The sequence below is a fragment of the Belonocnema kinseyi genome, chromosome 1 (genome assembly GCF_010883055.1).
Source record: "Belonocnema kinseyi isolate 2016_QV_RU_SX_M_011 chromosome 1, B_treatae_v1, whole genome shotgun sequence".
Taxonomy (NCBI): domain Eukaryota; kingdom Metazoa; phylum Arthropoda; class Insecta; order Hymenoptera; family Cynipidae; genus Belonocnema; species Belonocnema kinseyi.
Window position 1 is genome coordinate 181,236,263 of NC_046657.1, and position 26,813 is coordinate 181,263,075.

General features: G+C 31.6%; 1 protein-coding gene across 4 annotated transcripts in view; it reads right to left on the bottom strand.

The window, feature by feature from the left end:
• LOC117182856 (four and a half LIM domains protein 2) overlaps window positions 1-26,813 on the bottom strand; it is a 912,604-nt gene that overhangs the window by 168,909 nt on the left and 716,882 nt on the right. Inside the window, exon 1 of one of the 4 annotated variants that reach the window (XM_033375992.1) lies at window positions 21,046-21,410. The exons of the other annotated variants lie outside the window; for them this stretch is intronic. Within the exon in view, the coding sequence (XP_033231883.1) occupies window positions 21,046-21,206 (161 nt within the window). The 5' untranslated portion in view covers window positions 21,207-21,410. Of the gene's footprint in view, window positions 1-21,045; window positions 21,411-26,813 lie in introns of those variants that run through there. 4 annotated transcript variants of the gene reach the window in all.

Sequence of the window (26,813 nt, forward strand, 5' to 3'; positions counted from 1 at the left end):
ATTGGATACGAGGCAGCCGTGTATCAGCTAAAGGGAGTTTAAGGCAAATTAAAAGAGGGTTTTGACATTTAGCGCCCTCCATGTGCATCCAGAGAAGTAAGTAAAACGAGCACGAAATGCGAAATGTGTAGTTTATGAGAAACAAAAGAAGGAGCATATTTTTACCATCTGTACAGTATATACGTATAGTATATAAGAATGAATGAAATTTATGAAAAAATGCCTGAATGAAAGGAATCAAATTAATGGAAATAATTATGGTGAGACTATTATTTCGTTGAAAATGTAACAATTTCAAAAAAATAATTCTTTATGGTTGAAAGTTCGTCTCAGTCGGTAGAATGTTAACCTCCTTGATGACTAATTCTTCTTTTTTTATTTAAAATTCAATTCTTCGGTTATATTTGCATACATAATAAAATGAAATAAATTCATATGAATATTGAAGTAATTTCATTAGTTCGGTTACAATTTGCAAAAAGCATACCGATATATTGAACCTTTGGCGTAATTATAAAATGTATAGACAATTTCTGAGCATTATATTTCAAGTCCATGATTGTAACGGATTGGATTAAAATGCAATTCACTGGTTCAAAAGTGAGCAATTTTATTAAGAACTTATCCTTTTCGTTTAAAACTTATAGGCTTTTATAGCAGATTGACTAATGGTTTAAAATGTTTATTTCCCTGCTGAAATGTTAACTGAATTTTGTTTTTGTTATTGAAATTTAAATACTTTTTATTCTAATTTTTATTTTCCTTTTCAAAATTCATCTCTTTGTAGTGAAAATTCCATGTTTGTTGAATTTAAATGCAATTTACTGGTTCAAAAGTGAACAATTTTACTAACAATTTATTGTTGGATTAAAACTGCATTTTAATCCAACAAACATAGAATTTTTACTCAAAATAGATGAATTTTGAAAGGTAAAATAAAAATTAGAATACAAAGTATTTAAATTTCAATTAAAAAAAAAAACATTTCAGTTGAACTTTCAGCAGGGATACATAAATTTTAAACTACTCGTCAATTTCCTATAAAAGCCTGCAAGTTTTAAACGAAAAGGATAAGTTCTTAATGAAATTGTTCACTTTTGAACCAGTAAATTTCATTTCAATCCAACAAACATGAAGTTTTTATTGAAAAGACATAAACTTTCAAAGGGAAAATAAAAATAAGAATAGACATTTAAATTTCAATAACGAAAAAAAATTTCAGTTGAATTTTCAGCCGGGAAATAAAAATTATAAACCATTAGTCTGTATGTATTTAATCTCTCCCTTTTACGGGTTTGAGGCCCTCCGCTCCCTGTACATATATTTACAATTCTATTCTTAGTCTAACTTAACTGCTACTTATATTCTACTCTTTTGCATTACGTAGGATAAAAAATAGTAACAGTAGTGACATTAATTCCTAAAATAAGCGAGCTTCTAGGGCTTCCGTTTCCTCTTACCATAAAAAATGTATTTTCCACGATATTGAAAACAATTTTCGCTTTATACTGTCCCTTTTCAGGATCACCCGTTTGGCGCTGCCCTACTCCCCTGCTTTCCCTTACTTCCTCCAATTTCTTTATCCATATCACTTCCGGCCCACTACCATCCAAGATCCATCTTACACACTCATCCACACTCAACTGTTCCTCTTCCTCTCCTGTACATCTCTCTAATATATGTGCCCATAACTCCATTTCGTATCCACATACTCTGCATAAATTCTCCTCTTCATCCATCCAATATCTGCATGCTTTCACTCCTTTTCCCATTCTGAACCGTACAACCCTACTCCATTTTTCTTCCTTTTTTATTTTTGGCAGATAACCTGATTCGGTGAACCCTTTAACCATCATATACCATCTATTGTACCTCGAATCTATAATCTTTGTCCATCTCTCTTCTCCTTGTTTAACCAATACCTCTAACTCTATGTCCTGCCACTCTATAACCCCTTCTCGAATATTACACAACCTTCTCATTTTTCTCCTTTCTTCCTCCCATTTTAAATTTCCAACATTACCTCTCGCTTCATTGTTCCGCATTTCGCCGAAATATGCTTGTGCAATTCTATATCCCTCTCCTCTTTTTAGCTTCTCTTCAAATATCCAGGCTCTCTTAATTTGTCTATAAACAATATTTTCTCTTCCTAACGCTTCTTTTAACACATATCCTGGGAAACTCCAGCTAACCCCCCTTACCCACCTCAGAAATCGCTCATGTATGCTGTCTACTTTCCTATGTTTCTTCCATCCCCAGATCTCCACACCATAACACAACACCGCGCACACCAACGCATCAAACAACCAGATGTCATTCTCCAATCGTTCTTGAACCTTCTCTTTCCTATACCCAATACTTCGCCCATTACTTTACTCGCACATTCAATTCCTTTCCTAACCCGCAGCTCGTTTCTCCCGTCTGCCTCAAACCAAAAACCTAGGTAACAGAACTACTCCACAATTTCCACATTTTGTCCATTCACCTTCCAAACGTAATTTATTTTGTTCTTTCTATTTCTGAAACACAGCACCTTTGTCTTATCTACGTTTACCGTCAGCTCTTTTGTTTCCACATACTCTTCGAAGATTCTCATAATTAGGTTCCTTCCCTTTTCATCATCTGTTAATAGAACTACATCGCCCGCGTGAGCTAGAGGGTATACTTTGCTATTACCCAAAACCGCTCCTCCTTTCCGTTTCTCCTTTAGCTTCTCCTTTAAGTCTGCCAGTAGGATATTAAATAGTAACGGACTCAACGGGCACCCTTGCCTTAGACCTCGGCCTGTCCAGAAGACCTGCCCTTTTTTCTTTCCCATTTTAACCCTAATCCTGGTTTCAGTAAAAATTTTCTTTATCCTCTCCACCAACTTTTCCTCTACACCCCTCTCTTCCATTGCCTGCCATAGCACTTTTCTGTTCACTGAGTCAAACGCTGCTTTGAAATCTACGAACAAAGCGACTAGTTTCCCTTTCTTTCTCCCCAAATTTCTATTAACTAAATAGTTAAGTACGTAGATGTTTTCCATACTTCCCATCCCTTTTCTAAATCTCGCCTGATTATGGGGGATACTTTCTTTTTGTTCTATCTGACTTTCCAACCTTTTCTTAAGATTTCTTCATATATTTTATAGCCGACTGACATGAGAGTGATGCCTCTATATTCCTCTACCTTCTTTCCTTCCCCTTTCTTGACAAGCGGTACCACCAGTCCCGTCGTCCACTCTTCCGGCCAACCTTCCCCTTTCCAGACCTTGTTGCAGATCTTCCACATCCCATCCCTAATCCCTTCTCCTCAAAGCTTCATCGCTTCGTTCTCCATCCCATCTTTTCCTGTCGCCTTGTTTCTTTTTAACCTATTAATTGCCTCATCCACTTCTTCTCTTGTTATCTCGTTTCCTTTCTCCATTTCTCTTAGGACTATCCTACACTTTTCCCCTTAAATCTTATTTTTCTCTCCTCCTAATAGACCCTTAAAATAATCCGTCCATTCCTCCATTTCTATTTCTTTGTTAACGCCCTTGTCTTTAATCACTTTTTCTACTTCTTCTTTATATTCTTCCTTTCCCCTTTGTCTTTTTATTTCCAGCATCTTGTCATGTTCTTTTTTCTCCTGTTATACTTCTCCTTCTCCATGTCCCCCCTTCTCCATTTGCTCACACACTCTTTTATTCTCCCTTTACTCTCCCAGCATTCTTCGTCCCCATCTTTACTCCCTTTTACTGCTAATTCTTTTTTCACCCCTGACACCATGCCGCCCATTCCTCTCCCTTTAACGTGTTCTTTTCTTGCTTCTTACATTGTCCACACATAAACTTTCGGTAATAGCTTATTTATTCCCTTCAAGTTCTTCTCATTTACCCAAGTTTCACTCATCATAATCACATCCCACTTTTCTAACTCCTCCCAAAATCCTTTATTCTTGTTCTTCAAACATGACAAATTCAAGAAAGCTATTTTTACGTTTCTCTCTTCCCTTCCCTCTTCTTTCCTCTTCACGTTGTTTCCCCTTTGCCGTTTGGAAACCCCTCTGATTTATTTCTAGACTCTTTTTCGTCTCCCTTCTCCCTACCTTTCTCAAGACTTTTTCCTTTTTTCCTTAATTCTTCTAATTCTCCATCCCAGTACCATTCCTCCCAATTTATCCATAACCTGTCTCTTCATATCCACACCATATGGCCCTTTTCCTCTCTACCCAAGCCCTCTGCTCTATTTGCCATCTCCTTTTCCTTTCCCTTTATGTCAGATCTTCTTCAACTCTTTTCTTCTTCTTCTCAATAATTTTTTTCCCTCCTTAATTTTCTTTTTCTCCTCCTCACTCCCAACTTTTACTAGAAACATTCTTTCTTTTCCTTCCTTTGTCCCTCCTATTCTCTTGACTCCTTCTGCCCTTACCTGCACTCTAATGTATCGCAAAAGATATTTTATTTCCACAAAGATTGCTGGGATTAAAACTACAAGGCGATACACCTCTGACCAAACATTTTACCATCTTTGATAATTTGATCACTGACTTATTATCAGCAGGAGCCAAACTAGAAGAGACTGACAAAGTGTCACATTTATTATTGACTCTTCCTACAGCATTTGATGGAGTCGTAACAGCGATTGAAACATTATCTGAAGATAATCTAACTTTAGCTTTTGTTAAAACAAGACTTTTGTACCATGAAATTAAACTAAGACACGAAAGCAGTGATACTAGTTCAAAAGTGCTTCACGCAGACAAAATTGATGATTCTACGAACAAAAGGAACAATTTTGAATTCAAGAAATCATGGAACAATAATCATCACCAAGGAAGAGGAAAATTTAATAAAAATAAACAAGCGAATAATGTCAGATGTCATCATTGTGGCAGGAAAGGGCACATTAAGAAAAATTGCTTCCATTACAAAAGGCAATTACAGTACCAAAATGAGAGAAATAGACTAGTTCACACTGTGCAAATGAATGAATAATCAACATCTAACGACGTGAACTGTGGATTTGCATTCATGGCTGGAGATTTTGACATTGTTGAAGTGGAAAACAAAATTACATTTCTTCTTGATTCAGGAGCGTCGGACCATCTTATAAACAGGGAAGACCTGACTGGAAATTTCATTGAATTGCAGCCTCCATTGAAAATTTCAGTAGCTAAGAATGGATCTTTTATAACAGCTACTAAAAAGGGTAAACTCAATGTCATCAGCAACATGGGCATCAATGGAGTCCTAGAAGATGTTTACTACTGTTTGGAAGTCCCGTATAATTTACTATCCGTTAAGAAAATGCAGCAATCAGGAATGACAATTACGTTCTATCAACACGGAGTAAGATTCACAAAGGTAAAAAGGTCATGATAAAAGGTAAGCCTTTGGGTAATTTAACTGGGATTGACTTCATAGTGAATTTGGAAAAAGGTAATGCTGATATTCAAGCATATAATGTGAAATCTAATGATTATAAATTGTGGCATCAACGTTTGGGACACATGGGAAAATCTAAATTCATAGAATTGAAGAATAAACAAATGTTTCTTGATATTGGACACATTTATAAAGTAATACCTGATGATAATTTGTGTAAAGCCTGTATAAACGGTAAACTAGCACGATTACCATTTGAAAAGGCTAATGATAAAAATCATATTAAACGCCCCTTATTTATTGTTCATTCAGATGTTTGTGGGCCAATTACTACTCCAACAATTAACAATAAACATTATTTTGTATGTTTCATTGATGAGCACACTCATTATTGTGTCACGTACTTAATCACTTACAAATCTGACGTATTTTCTGTGTTTAAAGATTATATTGCCAAAAGTGAGGCCCATTTCAATTTAAAGATTGTTAATTTGTACATCGATAATGGAAGGGAATATTTGTCTAATGAAATGAGAGACTTCTGTGTGGTAAAAGGTATCAGTTTTCATTTGACAGTTCCACGAACCCCTCAATTAAATGGTGTCTCAGAACGCATGATTAGAACGATAACTGAAAAAGCTCATGCAATGATTTCAGATGTTAATTTAGAAAAACATTTCTGGGGTGAAGCAGTTCTTACTGTTACATATTTGATTAATTTAACTCCAACTAAAGCTTTAAAAGTAGATCAAACACCATTTGAATTGTAGCACGGTAAAAAGCCTCAATTGAAATATTGGCGAGTTTTCCATTCTACTGTTTATATCCACAATAAAAATAGAAAAAGAAAGTTTGATGATAATTCTTTAAAGGGTATTCTAGTATGGTATGAACCGAATGGATACAAAGTTTGGGATGTGGAAACTGAAAAATTCATGGTAGCTAGAGATGGCATTGTTGATGAGACGAATTTCTTGAAATCCAGGCCGATAGGAAAACCTGAAGGGGTTAATTCTGGAAAACCCCATGATAAAACTGATAATTATGAGAAGGTGTCAATATCAGTAGTAGAGTCTCATAAAACTGATAGTGATAAATCAGGTATATTTAAAACAATGGTAGATGAAAGTCCATGCAAAAATGCTAAAATGGATTGCGAATATAATAAATCTGTAATCGAAACAGATAAACACACAGAGCCTCTATCTCAAGAAAGACAAAGTAAAATACCATTATCCTCAGAGCAGAGAAAGAGTGATAGACTTAAAAGTACACTTCCTATTTCTTATAATGAAGATGATTTTCTAGATAATTATCTCATGTGTGCTCAGTCAGTTGTATGCCAAATTCCTACTTCATATCACGAAATTCAAAATAGGGATGATAGAGTTCAATGGGAACAAGCCATGTAGATTGTAGATGGATATTTATGATTAAAAATGATGAATTTGGAAATCCATCAAAATATAAAGCTCGTGATGTTACTCGAGGTTTTAGTCAGGAATACTTACCTGATTATAATGAAACTTTTGCACCAGTTGCAAGGATTTCAGATTTATATTGGGTTTTGCTAATCAATTTAATCTGTTAGTCCGTCATATGGACGTAAGAGCTGCGTTTTTAAATAGAATATTGAAGGAAGAAATATATATGAAAGTTCCTGAGGGAGTTCTTCGTAAAGAAAATCAAGTCTGTAAACTACATAAAGCTATATATGGGTTAAAACAAGCAGCTCGATGCTGGTTTGAATTATTTGATAAAGCTTTAATTGACAAAGGTTTTCGAAATTCAGCTGTTGATCGCTGTGTATATATATCCAAAAATATATACATGGTACTATATGTTGATGATCTTGTGATTCCGACTGCAGATATTGAAACAATGGAGAGTTTAAAAAATTATTTTATGAAACAATTTCGAATGGTAGATTTGAAAGATATTAGACTTTTCGTGGGAATCAGAATAAAGAGAAATGAAAATAAAATAACCTTGGATCAGAGTGCGTACATAAAAAATATTTTAAATAAATTTAACATATCTGAATGTAAACCTGTTAGTGCACATGTTCCAAGTAAATTGGTTTATCCGAATTTGAATTCCGATGAGAAATACGATGCCCCTTGTCGAAATCTAATCGGATGTTTAATGTACGTGATGTTATGTACGCGACCTGATCTAAGCACGGCCGTTAGTATTTTGAATAGATATTCAAACAAAAATAATAAAGAACTCTGGCAATGTTTGAAAAGGTTACTGAGATATCTTAAAGGGCCTATTGATATTAAATTGACATACATTCGAGGTTATTACAATAATATTTTGGTTGGTTATGTTGATTCTGATTGGGGTGGCTATGATGATGAAGATAGAAAAAGTACAACGGGTTACTTATTTAAGTTCTTTAAACGTTGCACAATATATTGGAATACAAGACAGCAAGCATCGGTAGCAGCCTCATCTACTGAAGCTGAGTACATGGCACTTTTTGAAGCTGTTAGAGAAGCATTATGGTTAAAATCATTTGCAATCAGCAAATTCCCCGCCCCCTTTTATAGATTTCAAGTATTTCATCAAAATTCCATTGGAATATCACGAATTCAAGACCCCGTTTCCATTTTACATTTTTTAAACCCATTTTAGTAGAAATTACGGACGATTTTTCCCCTTTTCCCATGTCCAAGTGTCTATTAGTATAACTGTCACCTAAAGATGTTTTTCATATTTTACAGCCTTGTAGGTACACTATATATCTACCTCCCCTTTGAAATTTTATCGTTTTCCCACGGTTGGTTTCTGAGTAAAGTTATTTACCGGTTTTTTTTTCAATTTTTTTCATTTTTCTTTTCCGATTTACTCCGAAATGGCACCGTAGAATTTTTTAAAAATTACACAAATTCTTCCTCAGATCTTCGAGAACATATTCCGACCACCATAATATAGAAAGTTTGGAGCATTTCCTCATAATAATCATTGTTACCAATGTCGAAGTATTTCATACAACATAAGTGGAATATTCCTCGCCCCTAAAAAATCTAAATATTTTGGAATCAATTATAATTTATGAAGATAACAATGGTTGTATACGTATAGCAAGCAATCCAACAAGTCACAAAAGATCGAAGCATGTAGACATAAAGTATCATTTTTCAAGGGAGAAAATTGAGAAAAAATTGATTAAAATAGAATACATTCCAACAGGAAACCAATTGGCCGATCTGCTGACAAAGCCGTTACCAGCCCCAAGGTTCATAGAACTCAGAAGCGGAATGAGTCTGGAATAGGCTCATGGTATAAAGGTCAACAATGTAACTACGATATGATATGATATGATATGATGATGGTCGGATTGGGTTTTTCTGGGTTTTCCCCAATCCCTTGCACGAATGTTGGACCATTTGTAAATTGTTTTCCCAGATAGCATAAGGAAGGTGTGTCTTTGCTTTCCATACATGAATGGATGATTCTGATAATTTTAAGTAGATTATTTTTTTTTGAGGAGGCGTGTTGGATTATTTCAATAGTTAAAAATGTATAGAGGGCAAAAATATAATCTAACATTACTTAATATTTAAGTGATATATTTCACGTCATGTATTCTGTGAGGTCAAGTAGAGAGAGTCTAGAGCTATAGATCATTTGTATATAGTATAACCGATAACCATGGATGGAAATCTGTATGGTATATGCATGTGGAATATGTGGTTTTGACACGTTCAGTTTTCAGTCTAGATTCGCTTCTCGATGAGTAAAGACCTACCTTCCAAGTGCCTTGAAATTTAATTAAATTTAAAATTAAATTAAATTAAGAAATTACTCTAAAAAAAATTATTTCCAATAAAAATTGGGATAGTTACATTTTGAGTTCTAAAAATAAATTTTCGGTTAAGAAAATAAATTTTTATATAAAAACTTATTTTCCGCCAAAAAGAGATTAATTTTGTCCACCAAGAAACAAAGATTTTTCACAAAATACATGAAATTTCAACAAGAATGTTGAATTTTTAAAAGGAATTGTCAACCTCATACTTAAATTATTAACCGACGAAATGAATTATAAATAAAAAAGAAGAATTAGTCATCAAGAAGGTTAATAATCTACCGCCTAAGATGAATTTTCAACCAAAAAGAATTATTTTTTTGAAATTGTTACATTTTCAACGAAATAATAGTCCCACCAGAATTCTTTCCATTTATTCGATTCCTTTCATCCAGGCATTTTTTCATAAATTTCATTCATTGTTATATACTATACGTATACATATACTGTACGGATGGCAAAAGAATATACTTATTTTTTACTTTATTGATATTCTTCTGATGAATGTTGTAATAAAATATGCTCCTTATTTTGTTTCTCATAAACTACACATTTCGAATTTGGCGCTCGTTTCACTTACTTCTCTGGATGAACATGGAGGGCACTAAATGTCAAAATCCTCTTTCAATTTGCCTCAAGTATTCTCGTATCCAGTATATATATATATATATATATATGTTCGTGGCGAAATTTGTCAATGGGTTGACGTCACTCGTTCCCCCCTGGCTACTCCCCTGCCTAGTTATAACGGTTAAGGTATGTGGCGATATTGCACTGTTTATTCAAGAGGAGCAAATATGAATCAGATATTGAAAAGTGAACAACTTACAGCTCAATTCTGCCGTGATTTGGAAGACACCGTTAACTGCAATTTGAGTAAGTCCCTTGAGCCGCCTACCGCCCGTGCAGAAATCGCCCGATTTCAAACGTAATACTGATCTAGCCCCTATTGGATTTCCCGATCGGGCCCTCATCAGTATAACTCTGTGGCCCATACCTGGGCACGACCGGGTCAGACCAATTTCCTACTGTAACGCCATCTGCATGCGTGCGCAGAACTAGTACTGCTTGATGTTTTCTGATAGTGCAGTGAAATTTGTGTACATACTACTCGTTTATAATTTTCTATCAATGATTAAAAATGCATAAGGCGAGTAAGCCACGTATTCGGAGGCACCAAACACAAGCCAGTATAACTCGAAACCTGCGCGAGGAAGATGAGAGTAAGTAATGAAACTCTGCGGGCTCATTGAAACCTAACCTCAAATAAATGAATAATTAATTAAATTGTTTCAGGTAAAATTAGTGTATTAACTATTAGATGAGTCTAATATTATTATATAATGAAATTTATAAACAAAATAACAAAGATCGAATAAATGATAGATTAATATTTTGGCGAAAATGTTATCTACAAGCACCTTCTCGAATTTTTCAAGAAATAATGCAATTGACAGAAAATTGAATTTATTTGCAGTAAAATGTTAATAAATGTGGGTCATAAGTTATTTCCTGATGATTTTCTTTGGAAACATTCGAAAATGTCAAGTATTAGGGAATCTTTTCGCGAAAAAACTTTTTCTAATTTGTTTAGAAGTTTTATAGAGAAAATTTTCTTCAAGAAATCAAAATTGTTCATTAAAATATTTCTGGTCATCATCAATTTTTTTCATAAAAAATCAAACCTTTTCTTTTCGTGCTTGCAGCACTTTAATTTTAATATTAGTTTCCGGTTTGCTTATATTAAATCTCCATTCGTGAAATTCACAAATGGATTATAATGAGACTGATCGTGTACCGTTCGTGTTTCCCGATCGTGTATCCCAACCTGGCCCCGATCTAGGCGTGTGTTTCATCGGCAATCTGGCCCCGACCAGAATTCCTGATCGGGACCCGATCTGGACTGGTCTGGGCCCAATCGGGGCCAGATCGAGATTTCTGCACGGGCGTTAACTACTTTCAGCTGACTTATCCGATTTGAATTTAACGGTGTTCTTACAAATCACGGCAGAATTGTTGTAAATAGATTGCATTCTACACGGAGAGATTTTTGATATCAATATTTGATTCATTCTATATGTATAATTACAATAAAATGTCAGAATTTAGGGATAATCGGGCTGCGCGGAAAAAGAAAACTGCAACTTTTTGAGCGCGAATGTGAGTCAAAGAGTTGTTGAGAGCAAAGGAGAAACAAGTTTTCGATGAGAGAAAAACGTGTACTTCAGGAAGTAGAGAGGATAAAAGAAATGGATAGTTGTTTCATATTTACTCTCAAGTAAAATGTCTTGCATTATTGCTTACACATTTGTCGCGTTGCATTTTTACTTTGCAGGTATACCATTAAAATAGTATATAACATTTTACCGTTCTTCCTGCCAACACAATTCATAAGAAATAGTTTGAGAAATTGGACGAATGGCTCCTAATATTGAATATATTGAGTTAGAAGATCAACCTCTAATAATTATTATATAAACTCCTAATCTCAAAAAACATAATGATAACAGTAAATTTAAACTTAAATAATATAAATTGTAATAATTTGGTGTAATTAACCATATTATTAATATTAATATTATTCTAAAAATAGGGGATAATAAATAAAATATATAATTCAAAATTTTAATTAAAAATAATTCTTTGAAAAATAATGTAATTGCATCTCTAAATGGTTGTAAAATTCCTATGAATCTAACTTTATTTGGCCCTTTCCGAATTTGAGTATACCCTAATAATTTTCGTTCTAATAAAGTTTAAAAAGGTAATTTTAAAAATTTTATTAAAATTAATAATAAATTCAAAATAAATCAATTAATTTCATAATAGTTAATTAGTATCTAGATTATTAAATTTGTTATCAAATGAATTTATTTCAATGTATAAATCTTACGTATTTTAAGATATTATTATTATTATATAAAATTATATATATTTAATTATTAAAACTAATACATTTTTCTGCCATAATAATAAAAAATAGTATTAATGATAGTAATTAAAACATAAGTTAACATAATTTATTACATTATAATAATCCTTTATGCAGACATATCATTTTCTAATACAAATTTTTAATTAAATTTTATTTATGAAGTTTGAACTCATTACACCATTCTGTCATATTAGAAAAATTAAAAATAATTTATAATTTTGAGTTTGAAGTTTAATAGTTTTATTAACTGAAAATTATTTTAAAAGTAAGTTAATTAAACTTTCTGATTCATAATATAACTATAGAAACACTATTTTTCTTTTTTATATTAAAGAAAAATAATTTTATTACTTAAAATTTTAAAAATGGTAGTGCTTAAACACTTAAATATAATAAATTATTAAAGATTCAGCAATATATTGTAAATATTTTTATAAAAAATGCTATAAAAGGACGTAATCTTATTATTAATATTATTAAAAAGAATAATGTAAATTCAAAAAAAAATTATTTAATTAAGTTAAATTACGCAAAAAATTAATTTTGTAATATATTGATAAATAAATTTAATTTAATGAAATTATATAAAAAATTATATGAGAAAAATTAATGTTTTTGGGTCTTTAAGTATAATATATGCAATAATTTCTATTGGTATATTTAGGATTTCTTGTTTGAGGTCGCCATACATTTACTGTAGGAATAAATATTGATACTTGAGCTTATTATACTTCGGTAATTCAGTTAAAATAATGATTTCAATTCCTACAGGTATTCACATTTTTAGATGGTTAGCAACAATATATGGATCTAAAATTAATTTTAATTTATCAATTATATGATCTTTAGGATTTATTATTTTATTTCCTATTGGAGGAATAACTGGAGTAACATTAGCTTATTTATCAATTGATATTGTTATACATTATACTTATTATGTAGTTTCTCATTTTCGTTATGTTTTATCTATAGGAATTGTATTTAGAATCTTTGGAAGAATAATTCATTGATATCCTTTAATTACAGGATTAACATTAAATTCAAAATTATTAAAAATTCAATTTTATTCAATTTTTTTGGAGTAAATTTAACATTTTTCCCTTAACATTTTTTAGGATTAAGATAACGTTACTACAATTATTATATAATTATTTGAATATTTAAATTTATGAATACTTGATTATCTTTAAATTTAAAAGATTCTTCTTCTCCAATAATAGAATGATTAATTAAATTTCATGATTATACTTTAATAATTGATTTAATAACGACATTTATTATTATTTATAAAATAATAAAGAATGTATTTAATAATTTTATTAATTTAAATATTGAAAATCAAATAATTGAAATTGTTTCAACAATTTTTCCAATTTACGTTTTCATTTTAATATCAATTCCTTCATTAACAATTTTATATTTATCTGATGAAATATATTCTCCTATTATATCAGTTAAAAGAATTGGCCACCAATGATATTGAAGTTATGAAATTCCTGATTTCAAAATTGTAAATTTTGATTCTTTTGTATTAAGGAATTTAGATTCTTTAAATTCATTTCGACTTTTATATGTTGATAATCGTTTAATCTTGCCAATACATTTGCAAATTCGTATATTAGTAAGATCAGATGACGTAATTCATTCATGTACAGTTCCTTCACTAAGAATTAAAGTTCATGGGATACCTGGGCAAATTAATTAATTAAATTGATTTATCAATGGCCCAGGTTTATTTTTTAAACACTGTTCAGAAATATTGTAGAGCTATCATAGATTTATACCAATTCTAATTGAATCAACTGAATTAAAAATATATTTCAATTGAATTAATTTAATTTAAAAATGATTAGATATCTTAATTTAAAGTAATGATCTTTTAAGGGCATGTGACACAGCTAAATTCCTATATTGTCGACCTCACTTTTTCAGTTCAGTGAACGTTTTTTTAAACCTAAGAACTTTTTTTATAAATAAAATATCGAGCTGAAACTTTGGAAAATGTATTAGAGTACGATGAAGTACGTTTAGTTACTGCATTTTCGTAGGCCACTATTTTCTGGCGGCCACTAGACGAGGCTTTAGAGGGTTCGTATTTTCGTGTACCTCGACATTTTTTTAACGTTTCAACTTTTTTTGTGCATAAAATATCGGTCTCAAACTTTGAGAAATGCAAGAGCCGAAAGAAAACTACGTTTAAGTACAAATCTTAATAATAAAAGATGTAAAAAAAATGTCAACTATAAATTCCATCGGCATCAGCCGGTAACATTGTACACGAAAATATGAACCCTCTAAAGCCTCGTCTAGTGGCCGCCAGAGTTCGTATCTTCGTGTACAACGTTACCGGCTGATTCCGATGGAATTGATAGTTAAAATATTTTTTTTTACATCTTTTATTATTAAGATTTGTACTTAAACGTAGTTTTCTTTCGGCTCTTGCATTTCTCAAAGTTTGAGACCGACATTTTATGTATAAAAAAAGTTGGAACGTTCAAAAAATGTCGAGGTTCAGAAAAAAGATAAAATAATTTTCAGAAAGTTCCTACCAAAATGCGGTACGTAAACGTACTTTATTGTACTCTAATACATTTTCCAAAGTATCAGCTCGATATTTTATTTACAAAAAAAGTTCTTAGGTTCAAAAAAACATTCAGTGAACTGATAAAGTGAGGTCGGTAATATAGGTATTCAGCTGTGTCACATGCCCTAAAATAATTTTTAGTAATAAATAATAAATATAAATAATTCTTATAAGTAAAAAATTAGTTCATTTTATTATATTAATATGTCATATTGAAATTATTAATTCATTTAAATCTTTTTTATTCCTCAAATAAAACTATAAATTGATTATTTTTATTATTATATTTTACTATTACATTTATTATCATAAAAAATTATTTATATTTTTTAATTATAAAATTTTGTAAATAATAAAGTTTTTATAAATAATTTAAAATATATAAAATTTCAATTTCAATGATAAGATATCTATTTTCCATTTTTGATCCTTCTACAAGAACCAATTTTTTTATTAAATTGATTGAGAATATTAAATTTTTAAATATTTTTATCAAGTTCATTTTGATTCAGACCTTCTAAATATTTAATTTTATTAAAATATTTATCAGAATTTATTATTATATCTTATTATATTATATTTATTTTTATTATATTAAATAATTGTATTAGTTTATTTCCTTATATTTTCAATTCTAGGAGACATATAGTTCTTTTAATATCATTATCAATTAATTTATGAATTGGTTATTTATTATTTTGAGTAAATTAAACGAATATTTCATATATTTCTTCATTCAACTCCTCGAGGGACTCCATATATTTTAATGACTTTTATATTAATAATTGAATCAGTTAAAAATATAAGTTGTCCTTTAACTTTAGCTATTCGATCATCAGTAAATATTATTGCTGGTCATTTATGAATCACCCAAATTAGACAGTCAATAAATAATTTAGGTTTAACATTAATTATTTTTAGAATTTTAATTAAATCATTATTAGTAATATTCGAAGTTGCTGTATCTTTTATTCAAGTTTACGTATTTTCTATTTTAGAATCTTTATACTCTTCTGAAACTAATTAATAAATGAAAATATATATTTATAATCATCCCTATTATATTGTTACAACAAGACCTTAAACAATTTTAATTTCATTAATATTATGTATTACAATAATTGGTAGGATAAAAATATTGAATTATTTAAATTATATATTAATAATTTTAGGAATATATATATAATAATTATTATTTCATTTCAATGATGATGAGATTTGATTCGTGAAAAAACCATTTAAGGGTCACATACTTTAAATATTCGAAAATTTTTAAGAATAGGAATATTTTTATTTATTCTTTCAGAACTATTATTTCTTAATTCTTTTTTTGATATTATTTTCATTCAGATAAATCTCCAAATGTACACATCGGAAGATTATGATCCCCTAGAAATATTAATAAATTTAATCCTCATGCAATTCCTTTATTAAATACAATTATTTTAATATCATCTGGTGTAACAAATACTTGATCTCATCATTGTTCATTATTCAGAAATAAATTTAAAGGATTAATTGGTTTATTCTGGACAATTTTATTAGGACTAATATTTTCTATAATTCAATTGTATGAATATATTATATCTTCATTTTGTTTCAGATATTCTATTTATGGATTATTGTTTTTTATAACTACGGGATTGCATGGGTCACATGTTATTATTGGAAGATTATTTTTATTAGTAGAGGAGAGTACCCAAATATGAGATACCAACTCTGTTTGGCGTGATTGTCGGAATTCTATGTACTGAATTTAAAAGTCATATAGGTCATTTTAAAGGAAATTTAGTTTGTCATAAGAAGCTCAAATAAAAAATTTTATTAACAATTTTTTTTATGCTGAAAATACAAAAAATGTAAAAAAGTGCTTTTTCCAAACTCGTCAAACTATTCTTGTAATATAAGATACCCCAGGAAATAGTTAATAAAATGCAAAATAAAGTATTATTTTTAATGAAAAACTTCATTCTATGTTTCCGAAGTATAAATTTATTGCTATTTAGATATATTTAGTTTTTGCAGTAGTCACAAACACATTTGTAACTAATTTCCCCCACGCAGCCACAGTGTTATAAAAACCACAGGTATCTCATATTATGAGAACCACACCGTGCAACTATGCACTTACTATGTCTGACCTGTACAATAGAAAACTTCAACACTATCGATATTTTCCTACTTAGTTATTCAATCCCCATCACTCCAGACGAACTTTACTGCTAAATACATATTTAATGAATAATAAATAGGGTTTAAAAAATTCCCTTCCAAGAACTCGACCACCATCGATTTCACAAAAAGTTCGCCTATAATCTTTAGAAGCCCAATGAACAATTTACTATACTATAGAGTGGGTCTCTTAGTTTAGCTGATACCCCGCTTTCTCATATTACGAGAATATCTCACATTTGAGTACTCTCCTCTAATGTTAATTCGAATATGTTATAATCATACATCTTCATTTTGGATTTGAGGCTGCTTCTTGATATTGACATTTTGTTGATGTAATTTGAATTATTGTATTAACAATAATTTATTGCCTAAATTATTATTTTATATAGTATATAAATTACATTTTATTTCCAATAAAAAACGAAGAATTCAATATAAAATATATTTTATTTATTATTAATTGATTTATTATTTATTATTATTAGAATATTATTATGATTATTATAAATTTTTTTTAAGGAAAAAATTAATATATACAGATGCGTAACATTTTCGTTTGAATAGAATATAAAAATTATTGTAGGAAGAAAATTTGACAAAATTCATGAAACATAATGTTGCGTCTCCATTTGAGAGTAAAAGAGAAATAAAAAGTTGTTGCTCTTTTGCTAACAAAATATATGTTGAATTCTTATTCTCGGGATCTACTTGTGTCGCTTTTGCTACTAAAATGTTGTAGTTTTCTTTTCCCGCGCAGCTCACAGGAGCCTCTCTTTTGCTTTTACGTGCTCATTTACTGTTTGAAAATGGTGAGTGTCAAAAACTGATAATGGTCAATAACAAGTTTTGTAAAAAATATCGTCAAAAGTAAGAATTTTACGTAACATAAGTTGTAAGAAATGTACGAACTTTTTCTATTTTTAAATAAGAATGTGTGTTAAAATGAGTGCCGCTAGTAATATCTGTAACCGGGAAGAAAATTCTTCATTCCATCGAAATATTTCTGTTTGCTTTCAAGAGATCTAACCCCGGTATATACAAACTGCAACTTTCATATCTTTGAGGAATACATTCTGAGATACAAATGTGCAAATATTTCAATTTTGTTGAAAAATCATATCTTTATATAGTATAGCACTCATAATTGCAAACAGGTTTTTCTACGAAAGAGGTGTACTTTGTTTGATAATAAATAATTAAATTGTTAACAAAAATTGAATACACATAAGCTGATCAAGATTTCGAAAAGTGAACCAAGATATTCGTAATCAGGGGACTGTTTTTATCCTTTTGAAGAAAAGTTACCTCGCGGACCTATTAGTGCACACAGACGTGTTACCGTTACTGTTCTTTCATGAGGGAAGAAGATCCACAATTACATGTCATATTTCAATATATGTTTGAAAAAATAACATTTGAACACAGCTTGGAGGAATAGTGAGGAGACCAAACACTGTCAGAAATTTGGTCATCATTTTTTCGGACAAAGTTCTGGGAAGGACGTATGCTAAATTGTAAAGTTTCGTCTCGTTGAGAGTGGAATATCTGTGACTAAATATCTGAAATTATATTTTTTACTCACTGTGTTATCCGTAACGTTTTCTTTTTCTCGCTTTATGCAAATTAAGTTCACATCAAATTCACAAAAACACATCGTCCCATCTCACGATAAAACACTCGCAGCTGTTAGCTGGCAGCTCTCAGCTATCGAAAATTTTCCACTTAAAATGAAGCGAAACTTTACAATTCAGTGTACGCACTCCCCCGAACTCTTGGATTGTTTTTTCAGACAGACCCTGAGATATGCAAACATCCAAAAACTGTGTTCAATCTGAATAAATTTGTTATTTTTTGGAGGCAATCGAGCGACACAGATCATTGATAAGTCCGAGCTCGAAAACTGCCTTGGCTGCTCCCTGCTTCGCTGAATCGTAGAACACATCACTACAACGATGATGTCGATGAAAATTTCTTTTTTTTTAATTTTTACAAAAAAATAGCATTTTTTCTAAAAAGGCAGCCTTTACCGAGTCTTTATATTGTTTAGTATTCATACAAAAAATCGGACAAAATGGCTTAACCGTTTGGACTGAATCTTATTTGTCCGATTTTGACTTGATTTCCAAGGCCCTTAAGGTTCGCTTAGGAATCGAAGCATCTAGTTCGTATGCGGCTACGCTTTACGCTAAAAAAACACCTTTGAACACCCCCACTATACGGCACACTCATCTTTTCAGAATCGCCTACCAACTCTATCTTGCTACTTCACCCCTAACAAAAATATTTGACGTTAATGATTTGTTGTTTTACCATCCTAAATCTGAAAAGGTGGAACCGTTTGGGAATGATATGTGAATTCTAGGTACTGGAGATCGAGATTGCTAATCTTATTTTGATCTTTGAGATTGAAAAAGTCTTTGGATAAACATATTATCACTGAAAAATTGTGAAGAATGAAAACTCATTCCTATTTGAAGTAACAGATATCTTTGCACTTCGCACGAATAAAAATTAACTTTATTGTGTACTAGTGTTTGTCTTAGAAATATTTGGGACTTGACAGTAATATGTCTGGGATATAAAGTATTTTCGCCTTTCAATGGGGAGACCCTGTCCAGTTGGTTTTGACTTTGAGCGACGTGATTCGTTGACGGAATGACTGTCTTTTCCACTGTTAGTTAAAATATATATGCTATCCTATTATATTACAGTCCCGCCCTTATTTAGTGTTGTAAATTTCTTGTTATTGAAATGTAATTCAAAGATTAGTATAAAAGTTACGAATTCTACTTGTCGTGCCTAACCAGCTGTGGGACGATAAAGCGTGCAACTACTGATTCTGAGTAACCAGTGAACATCGGTGAAATCTCACTAATCGCCATCGATATGCCTCTGGTCGATTTTTTCAGTGAGATTTCACTGGAAATAAGTAGAATATCACTCGTTCCTTTTCAAAAAGTAAGCATTGTGATAATAGATTATAATATTTGAATACCTTTACGAAGTAATTTAATATGTTTTCGATTATTAGTACCACTTTTGATAATAAATTTCAAAAGAATGAAGTAAATAAGTTTGGAAAATAAGATTGTTTTATGAAATTTTATAATATATTTGTTAATATGTACCTTAAGTGAGTGCTGTTGTATGTGCTGGCTGATCACTATTGTTTATAGTGAGTATAAAATTGTAATTCATTACGTGAATACCTAAGTCTAAAAACTGTTTTAAACTGTAACACTTATGACCTAAAGAGGCAGATAATGATCATAAAAATATACTCTATTTAATATCTCTTATATTAATAAAATACAAAAACAAAACTCGTAGATATAAATTTATATCATAGATAATTATCTTTTCCTCTTTTTTTTACTGAATACAATTATCATGAATTTCTGCTCAATAGTAAAGTGCAGAGTAAAATAGAAGTGCCACCCGGATTTAGAAATGAGTCAGGTCATTCATGAGAATATTTTTTTAAAGAATGGAAAATAAGTTTTTGTATACTGTAGAATTAATTACAACATATTATGAGAAAAATATGTTATATTTGAACGAAAATATATTGCAATCTTGCACATCCTCTGTGCTCCTATGACTTCAAATCACGAAATACCAAGGTATCTAAGTTGAGGATATCGGTTCAGGTATAGACGGGTCGCTTGACGAATGCACATTATCAAACAAAATCTTCATAATTATTTGCGTGACGTAACTGCTGCCTAATAAAAACCGTAATATTGTTTGAAAAAATCAAAACAGGCTGATACGATATTTTACCCACTACTGCTTTTATTGAATTTTTGAAGAATTCTCACCCTTCTATAACTTGTATCCCGTAGTAATTCAATTTTGCGACTGTCAACATAATTATATGCATGCACAGTGCCATCATTTTTTTGGTTAGCATATAAGGCATGTACACTTAGAAACTTCTTTTTTATATACTGCTCTCAACAATTAATTAGCCTTTTCTAATAGAGATTGGAAACAAATTTTATAAGCCTGCATTTTTAAAGAAAGTGTTTTCTTGAACTATGCGAAGGCACATGCATTTCAAGCGTAGCTGAGCCTACCGGGTGGCACCTCATGGTGAAAGAGGCAAATCATATATCTTGAGAGCAAAATAAATAGCAGGAAATCAGCGGACAATCGTCGGCCACTGGCCAGCCAGCACATACACGTCTTCGATGGCTCGGTGGTGGTTGTTTGGAGTACTGTCGACCTCGGTTATCGTAACTTCTGCATTCTGGTCGTGGCTTTCTCGACGCTTGGAAGTTTTCTTCACTTTCCGAACTTTTCGTTCCGTGGTCGTGTACACTACACTGTCTACGTCCGCCATACTAAACTTCGACGGTTCCGTTCGATGCTTCCTTCTATTGCTTCGTAGTCGAGGACTCGACGGTCTGCCCTGCACTCTGGTTACGAGATTGACGCTTTTTTTAATTTTGAACAGACGTTGGTTAACCTTCTTCAAGGCACTTTCGAACGAAGAGGAGCTTGTTTTCCTTTCGAGTTTGCGAACTGACTGAAATCTAGGATCGGTGTGGCTAGGGCGTCGTCGTATCAGGACGCTATTTTCGGCAACTCAACGACTCCAGAAACGCGCGATATTCCCATCTTTCTCACCCTTTCCTGCAAGCTATTTTTTCCATCTCACTTTGTACATCCCTCTCATATTCTGGGAGCCCGCCTCTTACCACTACCTCCATTTCAACGGACGATGCAGTGTGCCGGGTGCAACTTTTCTTACGGTCCATGACGATATCGTCTTCGCCGCCCGCCACTCACCGCAATGCGTAGTTTGATCAGACGAGATATTTTGGGAATTAACTGGATGGATGTACTCATAGGCAATGTGGGAACAGGGTCGGCGGAAATATCGAGGAGTATTAATGGTTTTGAATACGTTTGTATGGAACTTAATCACTGCACGTAAAGTTAATGCTTGTGAAACACTACTAAAAACACTCTTCGCTATTTTTATAACTCTCTGTGAAGCACCATAATGTACTGATAGCTTGCGCGAAAAAAATTTTATCTTATTGAGTACCCTGAAATGTTTGGTGAGGATTCAAATAAGAAACAGTATCTGATGTGTTTTACTGACAAATATGCATTTGAAGTGTATTAGAAATGTTTCAAAGTCCTCTATAGACAATTGTATACTGAATCTTTTCGGCCACGCATACGCGACGAATATTCGAAGTTCTTGACGAATAGTCCGGCATTTTTGTATCCGAATACATTTGCGGGAGTAAATAAATTTCATTTTACTGCTTTTTTCATCAAATCTGATTAATGAAAATGAGAACATTTTATATGGAATTAAGTGATGTACCTATATCTAAAAAAAACTTTACAAAAAGCGATAATCATATGAAAGTCGCTTCAGAGGCTGTTAAATTTCTTGATTATTTGTTCAGAGACTCAGAATTTTGGTTCTAAAGAAAATTTTCGCATGGATATCTTAAAATTAAAAGAAAATATAAATCACAACTGACATTTGGTAATTGTGAATTTTCTTTTGTTATAGCTCCTTCGGGATTAATTAATACATAATCATCACGTGTTTCGCGATTCGCATTCGATTAACTATATTATAATATATTATAATATATAGCATATTATATCATATAATATATTATGTTGAACTCTATTATATGTTAAATGCAATTAATATTATTTTTCTATACCTACCCCTGGGACTAGCTCATTCAGTTATAGAAAAATAAAGTATAAATTTTAGTCTTTCTTCGATCTGCAAATTTATTTGATTTCTCAATATTGATTTTTTTATACTTATTTTACAGTAATCATTATAAGCAGTAATTTATAGAAAAAATCACAAACATTAGTGATGGAAGGCTGGGTGAAGAATTGGACCTATATTTTTAGATGACAAAAGATCGTGCCAAAGAAATATTTAATTTAAAAATTTCTTTGAAACAGACATGTTTGTAAAAACCATTTTCTCTCTCTAGATAGGTCCAAATTCAGATAAATATGAGGACGCTTGGGTAAAATCATTTTTTCTTGATATTCTCCTACATGTCTTCAATATGTCCTCAAGACCATGATGTCTGGTTCCGTCTCACGGCTGTTATGTAGAGGCCTTAGTAACTTATTGGCTTGTCTTCGAGTTATAAATCACTCAGCTTCTTTCCAAAGCAAATAATTTTGTATCAAGGCATAAATTTTTTTCTTTAGGTCGACAATGTTCGTCTTATACATAGGAAATAGTCTGGTTCCGTCTCACTCCATGTGGAAATAATTCATGACGCTATACTGTTCCAGCCTAGACCGCCACGAGTTTATACTGGCACTATCTCGAGCAACTATCCTGGGGCAGTGCGCGAATGTAACGCTCCAATCGACTAGCCGCTATCTACAACAGCGGTACTAGCGCGTTCTAGTGAATCTAGTAAAATCTAGTAGATCTAGATGCGACCTAGATTGCATATTCAATACTAATTTTTATAATTAAATTATTCCTGGCATAAAAGCACTATGAGCTACATTGAGAATATTAACAAATTCCAGATTTTTAAAGAAAAATGGAATATAGCTCGTATGTGCTTTTTTGGCAGAATGTTTCCAAATATTTTTGATGAAAAAGAAAAGGTTGATTGTAAATGTTTTGGAACCAGGAGCCAGCCTCAAAATTGAATTATCATTTTACTCCATAAACTAGTGTTTATGGAGTAAAATGAGAATTTCATATTTCTTTAATCGTTAGGGGCTATTCCTGCATTGATTCAAATTTTTATTCGAAGTGAAAAATTGTTGAATTTCAATAGCTTCTATGTGAGACGTTTTTTCTCAAATGCTGGGGTTAAAATAAAAAAAAACACCTTATACAAAAACTATTGGAATTAGCCAATGTTCTACTCTGAATAAAGATTTAATTGAAAAAAGGAATAAGCCCTAATTATCTAGAAAAGATGTAATTCTAGTATTTATAGAGTCAAATGAGAAAATCCAGTTTTGAGGTTGGGTCTTGATTTCAACGTCCTTACGTCGAAAAAGAATCTGAAAAACTTCAAACCTTGTGCTCGCGAAACGAAACGTATCAAAGATAACGTATTCACACTGAATGGCGACATGACAAACATCTGATTCTTGCAATCCGGTTCCGGTTATTGTTGCCAACTTTTTCGTAGCAGGTTTGAAATTGCATTGTATGATAAAAGTAGAGTGCTGTTGGTAGCTCTGCACAATATTTGAAGTTAGGAAATATGTCATTTTAATGTACATGAGTACTGGACACATGTCATACGAAAAGGAAAATTACTTCCCTAGAAAACCTAACGATAAAATGTCTTTATTAAGAAATAATTTTTTATTTTAGCTTTGTCTTTCATTCAATAGTTTACCAATAAACAATGTATAGTGCGTCAGATCAATCGATACTTAGTGATGAATTAAATTAACAAATCTGCACTATGAGACAGCACTGATAACACAGGCAACTATATGTCTTCTATTTCCTTTAGTTTGAGCAGTGCAATAAATTTAATTTGTTATCTTTTATTAATTAGTTTTTAAATGACGCCTTCTTTTTCAAAGTCCAAATAGAAGTACTTTCTAAAGCCAAGCTAGATTTTAGACCGAATTTTTAGATTAATGTGATGTCAAATTCTGGCTAGCGACATTAGTGGGTCTACATAGAACTGCGTGATTGATTTTTCTATCTAGTAGGTATAGATATCACCAAAAGAGCGCCAATCTAATTTGGCGTGAACAGACAGCCACGAATAATCCTGTACTGGCGCTAGAATAATTCCAGTCTGCCATTAATTATTTCCACACGAGATAAGCCAGACATACAGAATAATTCCAAATTGGCTTGGATTAGTCTTTACCGCAGACAAAATCAAGACCAAATATTTTTCCCGGGGCCTTCTATTATAAATGATATAAATGTGAAAATGATAATTTCACGATCGAATTATGGGCGCTATCAAAAAATGGTTACAACGAGGATTTTGTAGATATTTTTAAGCCGAGAAACTTTGCTGTTTGACATTTTATCGTATATTGTGTTTCTAGCTTTAATTTTTAACTTTTGATTTCCTTATAGTACTTTTCTCGCGTAAAACAAAAACAATAAAGTGTACAAAGAAAATGTTGATTAGAACATGCCTTTGAAAGTTATCGCGTCATCAGACGACAGATAGACAAACTGACGCACAGACTGGCAGATATGTTCATAAAAACCATTTTTTTCTGACTCAGGGGGTCTCAAAATGTCGACAATTGACAAAAATTGGGTGGGTCAAAATAGAAATAAATCCAATTGCCATCCATTATAAATTATGAGAATGTAATAACATTTTAATATGTGGAAAAAGAAAAAATGTTAATAAACATCCAGTAAATATAACCTCACTTTTTCCATTATTTCCTGATTAAATTAGCGGCACCAGTGTTCTCGTATTCAAGTTGAAAAAGCCTATTGCAGCGCTAAGAAGATATTTCATTTTAGTTTTTGCTCAGAATCACTAGATCACTTGTGCTTTTTTTCTCTTATTTCCCCGAGTAAAAATGCTTCGACTTGACTTCGACTTGAAATGCCCCCAATTAAGACATGCTCATAATAAACCCCCTGCAGAACTCCATCCTTTAAATACTTAATCAAACGGACAAACACATTCACAGCAAAATGTCGTTGAATGTCGCGATTAACTAACGATGCACAAAAATAATTACGCTTATTTTGTTGCAACTGACGGTTCTTCACAGGATAATGGATCAAGAGCTTTGCCAAAACGTGGTGTTTTACCTAAGTTCAACCAATTTAAGAAAGGACTTGCTAAAGTAATAAGAAAAGCGTAGCATTATCATTTAGACCTTCCGATTGAATCTGATTTCAAAGAAAATTTGTCAGATACTTTAAGCAGTATTAAACTTTCAATATTTTCTTTACATTCAATATTAGCGAGACTGAAATGACGATCTATTATTTATCGCAAAAAATGCACAAGTTAATAACATAGGTTGGAAAGAAATACGAGAAATTCTAATTTCAACTTTTTCCGATTCTTTTAAGAAAATTATTATATGTACGGGAATAGTTCAATATCGAACGAAGCAATAGCGAACGCACTTACTTGAAGGGGCACATTCTTTAGCTTTAGGGGGTCATAAAGGAGTTACAAAAACTTATCATCGAATTTGTCAAAATTATTATTGGGAGAATATGAAAATTGATATTCAAAAATATATTCAACAATGCTTACAATGTCAAATTGAAAAATTAGTTCACGTAAAAACTAAAAATCCCATGAAAATAACGGACACGCCTGGAACCAAATTTGAAAAAATTTAAATGGACATAGAGTTGGCCCACTTTTCAAAACAACATTAGGCAACGTAAATATCTTAACTATTCCAGATAATTTTGTAAAATAAGATTTAGCTCTGGCAATTTCAGACGAAAAATCTTCAACAGTAGCTGATATTTTTGTTAAAAAATGTATATGCGTTTACGGTTCCCCAAAACCAATTTTGACAAACCAAGGTTCAAAATTTTCTAAGTAATATAATGAAAATAATGGCAAAACGTTTCATAATTAAACTTTTTAAAACAGCATCATTCCATGCACAATCAAATGGATTTCTTGAACGATCACAACACGTGTTAGCAGAATATCTTAAACAATTTGTTTAAAAAAAACATCCGAATGGGATTATTGGCTTGAATTAGCCATGTTCTTTTACAACACAAGCGTCCACGAAGTTACAAAGTGTACGCCATATGAATTAATTTTTTGAAAAACTAGCTTGGCAACCCTCAAATGAACCTCTATCATAAGAAGAAAAATTGCAAGCTTACGACGATTACTTTACAAATTTTATAACAAAATTATATGAAATGAGAACTTAAGCGAGACCAAATTTAATTGCGGCTAAAGGAAAGTCAAAAATATATCATGATTCAAAAGTT